This window comes from Pristiophorus japonicus, chromosome 6, assembly GCF_044704955.1.
Source record: "Pristiophorus japonicus isolate sPriJap1 chromosome 6, sPriJap1.hap1, whole genome shotgun sequence".
Lineage (NCBI taxonomy): Eukaryota > Metazoa > Chordata > Chondrichthyes > Pristiophoridae > Pristiophorus > Pristiophorus japonicus.
The window spans coordinates 54,920,751-54,930,816 of NC_091982.1; the positions used below are offsets into that span (position 1 = coordinate 54,920,751).

Genomic DNA, 10,066 nt, shown 5'->3' on the forward strand with positions numbered 1-10,066 from the left:
AAAGGAAAGGAGATGAAGGGCTAAGGGAATGGGACTAACACTGTGTATGGGATAAACTACATAGATTGGTTTGCGAATGGGACAGTTTCCATGTTGTAATTTCGATGTAAAAATGTGATGCAATTGTGCTATGTAATAGTAATCAATTACCTATTGCAGCATCAAGCCAATAAATGTCCACAGACTGGAGAAAAATTCATGAGGTCTGCACAATTTCAGATGTTCATAGAATCATAGAAATTTATGGCACAGAAGGAGGCCATTCGGTCCATCGTGTCTGTGCCAATGAAGGTTTCTGCCTCTACCACCCTTTCAGGCAGTGAGTTCCAGACCCCCACCACCCTCTGGTGAAAGAGGTTCTCCTCAATTCCCTTCTAATCCTTCTAGCAATTACTTTAAATCTATGCCCTCCGGTTATTGGCCTCTCTGCTAAGGGAAATAGGTTCTTCCTATCCACTCTATCTAAGCCCCTCATAATTTTACACACTTCAATTAAATCTCCCCTCACCCTCCGCTCGTCCAAAGAAAACACCAGCCTATCCAATCTTTCCTCATAGCTAAATATATTCTGAATAACCCTTTCAGGAGGCAAAAGCCATGTGATCCAATAAGCAACTATTATGCAGCTATAACATTTGTCATTATAAACAAATTAAATTTTGAACACCCAGAGAACTATTTTACACTCCATAACTACAACAACGATTTTTAAATATAAAACACACACAGTTTTGAATGATTTTGGATGACCTGTACTTTTGGCTGCATATCTGGAGGGGGGGATGGGGGTCACAGGGGTCGAGCTGCGTTCAAATCAAGAAATAATAATTGCAAATTACACAGGAAAAAGATTAAGTATGACATCAACAATAACAATGTTGCGTTTATATAGCACCTTCAACATAGCAAAACATCTCAAGGCGCTTCACAGGAGCGTTATCAAACAAAATTTGACACCGAGCCATATAAGGAGATATTAGGGCAGGTGACCAAAAACTTGGTCACAGAGGTAGGTTTTTAAGGAGAGTCTTAAAGGAGGAAAAACCTGGAATTTCTTTATTCACCAGAACACAATCACGCAGTCATGAATTCAGCCAAAAACATGCATTCTTTAACTTGCCTTCATATCGAGATAGAATGTTGCGCCTTGTTCAATGGCCAGACGACAATTAGGACAAGAGGCAGTATAGAGCCCACAGCCCAGGTGCAATGTTCCTCAGTTCAGCCGAGATTTGATCGTCTGGTTTTTGCTGCAGACAATTTTTTTTTTACTGATCATAAATAAACAAGCTGCGAAGTAACAACACCAATCATTCTTTATAAAATGTAACTTCAATTACTTTTCGATTGAGGCATTTTTCCCAATTATAGGTACGGTCTAGTCATTGTATGACTGATTTACAATTACTCTTTCGACATTGAAAACCTGTATTGCCCCTTTTCAAATGATACTGTTACATTATAGTTTGAACATTTAACCTATTTTCTAGGCCTATGTTTGTCGTCCACTTGCATCTGTAGAAAATATTCGTAGAATCATAGAAATTTATGGCACAGAAGGAGGCTATTTGACCCATCATTTCTTTGCCCGCCAAGAAAGAACTATCCAGCCTAATCCGACCTTCCAGCTCTAGGTCCATAGCCTTGCAGGTTACAGCACTTCGAGTGCATATCCAAATACTTTTTAAATGTGATGAGGGTTTCTGCCTTTCAGGCAGTGAGTTCCAGACCCCTACCACCCTCTGGGTGAAAAAAGTTCTCAACTCCCCTCTACTCCTCCAACCAATTACTTTAAATATATGCCCCCTGGTCATTTACCCCTCTACCAAGGGAAACAGGTGCTTCCTATCCACTCTATCTCGGCCCCTCATAATTTTATACACTTCAATCAAGTCTCCCTCAGCCAAGAGACCCCAGCCTATAGTGTTTAAATCAAGAGCTAAATTCATTTGAGTTTTGAGAACGGATAAAGAGCTGTGGCGTATTTTACAGTCGCCTTTTAAAATTACTCCATTCAAAGCACATTTTACCAAGATGAAACGTGTTTAAGCATCAATACAGAGCTTAAAGGATGACACTATCGATGTTCCAGCAGTTGATTTATAGTAAAGTCTTTGCCAGGAAGAAATCCGCTCCAGGTTTTGCATTGTACCGGAGCACCGTGATATTGCGGCGCTGTGCACTCTGTACCAATGGGAAGTCAGGCTGAGAAGTGTTTATTTAAAGTGGCGAGCACACAAATTACTGTCCATTACAAGCGCCGTCAATGCGCTCGTTAGGCACGTTGATGCCCTGGGCTCGGAAATCGATCTGCTCCGAGAATCCAGTGTGTGCCATGAAAACCCAGGCCAGCAGCTCGCCGCCTGGTCCTGGGAACCTGGATGCCGACTGCAGCAAGAAAGCTCCGCCGTTCCCTCTGCTCTCCTCCTACCTCATCGACAGCATCTTGGGACGCAGCGGCAACAGCCCGCCCACTCAACGCGAAGATGCCCTTTCGCCCGGGGCAAGGATTGGGAATAAACTTGAGGGGGAGATGGCATCGGGCCGGAGGGAGGTTGGAAGCAAATCACTGCAAAGGGAGGCAATCGAAGCTGAGGGTAAGTTGGCAGGGGGTTGAAATTGAACAAACTTTGATATTATTTACCCTTATAAAATAAGTTGAGTTTGCGCGTTTAAAAAGTAATGGCAACTTACCTAAAAGTATCTTCCATATTTATACTTTGTTTTATTTGTTATTGTTTATATACTGTTACTTAATAAATATTGAGAGATGAATACCTATATACTGCTATTTAATATATATTAAGAGAAATTAATACATATATACTGCTGGTTAATAAATATTGAGAAATTAATACACATATACTGCAATTTAATAAATATTGAGAGACGAATACCTAATACTGCTATTTAATATATATATTAAGAGAAATGAATACATATATACTGCTATTTAATATTAAGAGAAACCAATACACAAAGACTGCTATTTAATAAATATTAAGAGAAATTAACACATATACTGCTATGTAATAAATATTAAGATAAATATTCACACGCCACATAATTGTTAAGAGGGGGAAATGTCAAAGTTAAGACAAACCATTGCTTTTAGCGATCTAGTCCGGTTAAAATTATGCAAACATTGTTTGGTTTGATGTTTTGCCTCGCAGTTCAACTGTGCGATAATATAAACAGAGAATGCTGGAAATCTCAACGGGTCAGGCAGCAACTGTGGAGTGGAGAACAGAGTTAAGATTTCGGGTGGGTGACCCTGTCAGAACCCTATGCGAGTTGTGTTCACCTTTTGTTCTTTTCAGGTGGACCAGAAACAGCAGCCACTCGCGGCTCGGGCTTGCATCAACTCTCCGCGGGTCCACATCACCCGAGACGGGGGCAACCGGGCAGAGGAGAATGCGCCAGCGCCAACTGGTTGGACAAACTTCCTTCTAACGAAGAGAAGATGAACTCCGGCTTGATGCAAGGGCAGGGGCGAGGCGAGTTGAAGCTTTTGCAGACAGGCAGGGTGGGACATGCAGCGTCCCCGGTGCTGGCGGAACGAGAGGCGAAGAACTGTGCGGGCGGCGAGCAATTGGTGGACCACCAAATTCTGGAAGTGAGAGATGGGGAGGAGAGGACGGGCGAGGAGGCAGCTCAGAGAGACAGTGTCAAGGGCGCTCAGTATTTTTCTTGTGACCAAGAGGACGGGTCCTTCAAACGGAAACAGCGGCGCTACAGGACAACTTTTACCAACTTTCAACTGGAGGAGCTGGAGAGAGCCTTCAGGAAGACGCACTACCCAGATGTCTTCACAAGGTAAGAAATGGCTCAGCTCAAAAAACCCAGGGGACACTCACTTTAACTGACCAGTGCTAATCGCCCCTTGCTCTAACTGTCAGTCTCTCTCGCTCTCAACGAACGACGCTGATTAATACGAGGCTTGACAAGTAGATAAATTGTATCTTTTTTAGCTAAAGAAAAAGCAGACTTAAAACTGTAGAGGAGGGTAATCTAAAACCTCAATTGTCAATGTAAATGGTCCCACAATGACGCAAGCTTTATAAATCTCCCCTGCAAATAAAACAAGCGGGCTGCAATAATTGTGTGGCCCGAGATAAGATGTAACCTCTGATTCTTTGTGAAAACACAAAGCCTATCCATTTAGGGATAAATAAAACACGAATCTAAGACGCCTCCGAGAAGCTTTACAGTGTTAAAAATCTACATCCCCTCCCTTGAAATTCTGTCACCATCTCTGCCCGAATTCTCGTTGTCCCCTCTGTGGAGCGATTCGGGACGTTTGATTAGCCTTAAAATGCGTTGGAAAAATTGCAATTTACTGAGAATTGAAGTGTTTCCACTAAATATAATGGTCATATACTCGCTGCGTTCCTTCTACTGGTAAATAAATACATTTTCAGCAACGAAATATTGACAAAAACGCAGACAATTCAAATTCTTTACGAGTCCCAAAAAATGTACAGTCGAGTCAAATCTAGCTTTGTTTGGACAGTAACGGTTCATGTTTCTTCACAGGGAGGACTTGGCATTGCGACTTGATTTAACGGAAGCAAGGGTACAGGTAGGTGCTCCTTACCTTGTTAGATGGGGTTGGGACTGGGAGAGCTTGAAATCCGCCATATACTTAACTGGTCAAATGGTCAGAAAATGGACTGCGTTCGTTGGCAGCTATGGGGAGTTATCAGCATGCGGGGTGGGCTTAATAAGAGATTTAAGAAACCGTAATAAACAGCAGATTGCAAACTGCGCTCTGAACTTCTAAATCAAAGAAACCCACATGAAAAGAGTTAGAGAGGGGGAAAAAACTATTTTAAATTGGATGACTAGAATTTAGATTTAGCCGTTTGCTTATTTATTGCCAAAGTAAAAACATTCCCCCGATCATTGGCCGGTGCAGATCAAAGTTAAATTACCGGGATTCAGTGTATTTTGCACTCAAAAATGTCTGTTCTCTGGGGACTGGTGAAAATGACAAAGGGCCTGGGGGAGTGTCAATGAACAGGAACCATATGGTGTACGGCACGGGCGGTGCTGGGTGGCCTGATTGAGTTTATTCAAAAAGACACATCCTTAACACATGACATTTTCAAACCTTTTGCTCATAAACATAATTAAATCACTAAAACATGAACCGAGTTATCACAAGGATCCGCTCTAGGGCAATAATTCACAGTGTTTTCTGAGGGGCGTTTGTTGTGTATCAGTTCCCAATATCCTGCTCCCGAGTTCAGAGCGCGAACCCTATTGTATTTCATCGAATATTGCAGAATCTGAAATAGAAGGGGATTGGGGGGGGGGGGGGGGTTGTTCCGCCCTCCAGACGGAACAACCTGCAAGGATAAAAGTATCGAGTTGTATTATCGAAATTTAACGTCTGCAGTTGAAATTTTAATATCGCATCCACGAGGCGATTCATTTTAGAGACTTCATTATCAATAGGAGATTCGGTGCTCAGACCGGAACTGTTTGGCATGGTGTGGATGGGCTGAGAAATGATTCGGCTGAACAGCGGACTTTAGTGTACCTTACCCGGCCCTTTGGAGGACTGCAGTTCTTTCACATATCGGCCTAATGATCCCATCCTCCTCGTGGACTTTAGGATCGTTTCTGCCCCATTTTATACACATGTGCCATAGGTAGCTCTGCATGTTTGACCTTGAGGTTTGGGGGTGGGGGTTGTTCCTCCACTCAGATTGGCTACCGATTTCTGAAATGGGACAACTTTAGAGTATCAGACTGAAAATTAAAGTCATGTACTGAAGATGTGTTGCCTGGTCGTTTAACCAGAATATTGCCTTTCACCTTAAGATTGGGGTTTAAAATAACTTTCACTTTACCTGAAATTGCATGTTGCAGATCATACGAGTCTGTAACTAGTATTGGAATGCCCTCGGCTATTTGAAGTTTGACATGGGTCCCACTCAATTAACTTCAGATATCCTGCACTTGGGCAATGGGGTGTCCCAACTCGCTAAAACCCGCCTAGTATCGCGGTCTTTAAAAGAGTTAAGAATTCAATCTGTAAAATTCCACATGTTACCGGAGAATATTTGTTGGAATCGCTTTACGATACAGGTAGTGTTCCTACTTGAACCTAGCTTTTTTAATCCCACTTGAGATATTTTTTCTAAACTGCAGAACATGCAGAACCCAAACAAGTGCCTCCGGTACCCAAACCATGTCACTCCAATACTTTGCCCGCTCTGATATGATGCTATCAATTGCGATCATTTACGATATTGGTGGCTATAACTCGGACCATAACTGAACAGTAGTCCGTGACCGGGTGGGTGACTTTTGATTGAAATGTGCCCTTGGCCAGAGTGCATGGTTTATACTGTGTGTGTGTGTGTGGGAGGGGGGGGGGGGGGGTGGTGGTAGACACAGCTCTGCAACTCCCGTGTTGCCTCTTTTCAAGGTTTGGTTTCAGAACCGTCGGGCCAAGTGGAGAAAACGCGAAAAGGCCGGGAGCCTGAGCCACCCCCACGGCCTGTCCCTAGCCAGCCCCCTGGGACTCTATTTGGACATGCCGCTGGGCCAGTCCGCCGGGGTGGAGCCGAGCTGGAGGTCAACCTCTCTCCCGACGCTCACTGCACCGACTGCTGCCAACGCCTACAGCTCTGCCTCCCAACTGGGCTTCAGCACCTTCATCGGGACCACTTTCTTCAGACACCCACTGCTCAATCCACACTTCGGAAGGTTAGTGGCAATCGCTTCCGGATATGTCTTCATATTTTCAACACTATTTGTCTGCCATATTCGGAGTTAGACCTTTCCTTTATCGTTACCTTTAAGGAGGCCAACTATGTTGATACTAATTTTTCCAATCAAAAGTCACATCTATTTCATTTCTCCATTTTTACGGCTATTTTATTTTAGACAGGCGTTGCTGGTGTCCCTGAGTGTATATCATTTGCCCATTTTAACTACACAAATAATGCCAGTTTCTTCACTGAAAATAATTTTTTAAAAACGAATAGTAAGTAAAGTTCAAAATGTCACTGCTATCTGTTTATCTTCAGTGTTATCCTGATATACAGGTTACAATGAATGTGTGATTGTGGTGGAGATACACAAATGCCTAACATTTAATATTCATGACTGCGGTTAAAAACCCAACAAATAGCTCAATTTCAGATCGAATTACAGATGTTGCGCCCGCAATACTTTACCTAAAGGGGCATTAAAAAAGAATTACATTTCAATTAAGTAAAACCTCTTTAACAATTGATTGAGATTTCACAATCATTTGAACAACGGATTCTCTTCCCCATTCCTAGCCGAAGATAAGTATTGGAGATATAGAAATGGCAAAAGAAGGCGGTTAAAATACGGCTGGAAACTTGATTTGAGAATAGAAGAAAAGTCAAGGATGAGAATAGGGCTTTGGGCTTCTGGAAGCTCAAGTCTCCATAAAAAGGATTTGGATTTGTATAGCGTCTTTCATGACCACCGGACGTCTCAAAGCGCTTTTCAGCTTGGCACTTTAGTCACTGTTGTAATGTTTTAATTTTCCCACCACAATCTTACCTGCTTTTTAAATCAGCCCAATATGTTGCCTCATCGGCCACTGTCTGGCTCGCCACTCCAAATATTGTATCACTTCCTTTGAGCAAGAAAACAGTCCTTTCTGATTTTTAAAAATTTAGTTTTCGTCTATTTCAATTATGTTCTCTGGTACAAAATACAGCGGATGCTGGAAATCACAAATAAAACACAACATGCTGGGAATACTCAACAGCTCAGGGAGAGAGAAACAGAGTTAAGGTTTCAGGTCGGTGACATGACACTGTCTGACCTGCCGAGTATTTCCATCATGTTTACATTCTGGAAAACTTGAAAGTAATAATCTGTAATTATCTGTATCATTTGAGATGTTATTTTAATCAGATTCTCCCCCCCCCCCCCCCCCACACACACACACACACAAAACAACTTTATATCTCAACTGTAAAGCTGAATGTTTCTTCTCAGTTCATTCCCTTTACACTGTACTATTGTTGACCTTCTCCTTGTCCTTTCCAATGCAGTGCCAGCAATTGTGTGTCACACAACAGTACACACGGGTTGCACATTGTGAGCTGTGGCTCAGTGTCAGAAGGTTTTGGGTTTAACTCCCACACCAGACTTGAGCACATAAATCTAAACTGACACTCCAGTGCAGTGCTGAGGGAGTGCTGCACTGTCGGAGGTGCTGTCTTTCGGATGAGACGTTAAAGCGAGGGCCTGTCTACTCTCTCAGGCGGATGTAAAAGATCCCATGGCCACTATTTTGAAGAAGAGCAGGGGAGTTATCCCCGGTGTGCTGGCCAATATTTATTCCTCAATCAACAAAAGAAAAGATTATCTGGTCATGATCATATTGCTGTTTGTGGGAGCTTGCTGTGCGCAAATTAGCTGCCGCGTTTCCGACATTACAGCAGTGACTACACTCCAAAAGTACTTGATTGGCTGTAAAGCTCGTTGGGACGCCCGGTGGTCGTGAAAGGCGCTATATAAATGCAATTCTTTCTTTTTTGTACTGTCACCTAAGCATCACTGTGAAGTGGTTGCCCAATGACTGCGAAGTGTCTTAACGGGAAAGTTAAATCTAATCTGACTGCAGAACGAACCATACTCAAGAGTGAGACACCCCCAGCCAATAGGCCATCGGAGACTTTGGGCTTTACTTCTGTCCGGGATGAAGCTGGACTTTTCAGTGTCCACTGGATCTGTGAGCAGAATTATATCCTCTTTTCGACTCGACAATTGGTGTGAAATGTGTTTTTTGTGCAATGTTTCAGGCCCAAGGAAACAGTCAGCTGAGGTCAGGCTGGCCTGTTTAATTTGCTCGCCTGTGCTGTGCCATTATTTGTTCACTGTCATGTAACATAGAGTCATTTGTACAAACGCTACTTTAGAAATGCAAAATGGTTGGCAGCCTTTCTTGGCCAGGAATTGCTCGCACCGTGTCCTCGCCCCCTGACTGATGGCCATTGTACCAGGTCTGTGTGCATTTCGACAAATTGTGTTCATATTGACTGACGCTAATGCATAAGGAGGCGGCGAACTGAAAACAATATATAGTGCATAAGAAATTTAAGGTTATGAACTCATTTGTACTGAGATCAGTGGGGATATTGGGTTTTATCCATTTCCTCTTCAGAACAACTTTTCTAGGTTTAAAAATTAAAGCAAAAAATGCTGGAAATACTCAGAGGGTCAGGCAGCTTCTGTGGGGAGAAAAACAGAGTTAACCTTTCAGGTCTGTGACCCATCCTCAGAACATGAGTCTGAAACTTTAACTCTTTGCTGCCTGACCTGCTGTGTGTTTCTATTTTAGGTTTCCAGCATCCGCAGTATTTGACTTTTGCTTTTAACAAACTAATGTCGGAGTTGACTCTATGGGGAAGTGAGGTATAACTAAATTCTATAACGTTTCATTTTTCCATCAACATGCGGCTTATGATTATTTTTTGGTTTACAGATTCTTCACAGCTGTGAACCCATTAATGGCAGCCTCGCTGCTTGTGAAGCCCCCAGTCCCTGCCCTGGATCCCCCTGCTGCCTTCAGTCCCCACCCGCAATCCAGTGCCATGGACAGGAAATCCTCCAGCATCGCCAGCCTGAGACTAAAAGCCAAAGAACATGTGGCTCAGAGCCCTCCTCCCATCGCTCTGCTCCCGAACCTGGCGAGTGCGGGCAAAGAGGTCTGTTGAGAAGCGTCCCAGCCCCTTGTCAGAAGGGACTGTCACTGAACACAGGGCCGCCCAGCAGATCCAGGGGTAACCCTAAGAGACTGCAACTCAAGAGACGGTTCGAAACCTTTTTGTTTTTGAGAAATTGCTGTTTGCGGAACTGGTACTTTGTTGACATGAATTGCAACTTTGGTGAGTGGGGAGGAAGAATCAATTGGAATCATCCACCGCTTTGTAACAAAACTGCCAAACATTTAAAAAAAACAAATTCATTGCAAAAAAAGGTGTCATGTGCATTGTGACCAGCTCCCTCCCCCTCCAGAACTGCACCTGACTGCTACCCAAGGCTATCATTCCAGTTAATAGCA

General features: G+C 43.2%; 1 protein-coding gene across 1 annotated transcript; it reads left to right on the forward strand.

Annotated features, from left to right (window-relative positions):
* The first annotated feature begins 2,287 nt into the window (after nt 1–2,287).
* Nucleotides 2,288–9,719, forward strand: LOC139266115 (aristaless-related homeobox protein-like). Its single transcript, XM_070883963.1, has 5 exons — nt 2,288–2,597; nt 3,321–3,816; nt 4,537–4,582; nt 6,440–6,720; nt 9,488–9,719. The coding sequence occupies exons 1-5, from the start codon at nt 2,288–2,290 to the stop codon at nt 9,717–9,719; spliced, it is 1,365 nt and encodes a 454-aa protein (XP_070740064.1).
* Nucleotides 9,720–10,066: the final 347 nt, after the last annotated feature.

Coding starts and splice junctions, on each gene's coding strand:
- LOC139266115 (XM_070883963.1), top strand. CDS start 2,288: ATGCCCTGGGCTCGGAAATCGATCTGCTCCGAGAATCCAGTGTGTGCC. Junction 3,817..4,536: donor TACCCAGATGTCTTCACAAG/GTAAGAAATGGC, acceptor GTTTCTTCACAG/GGAGGACTTGGCATTGCGAC. Junction 6,721..9,487: donor CTCAATCCACACTTCGGAAG/GTTAGTGGCAAT, acceptor TTTGGTTTACAG/ATTCTTCACAGCTGTGAACC.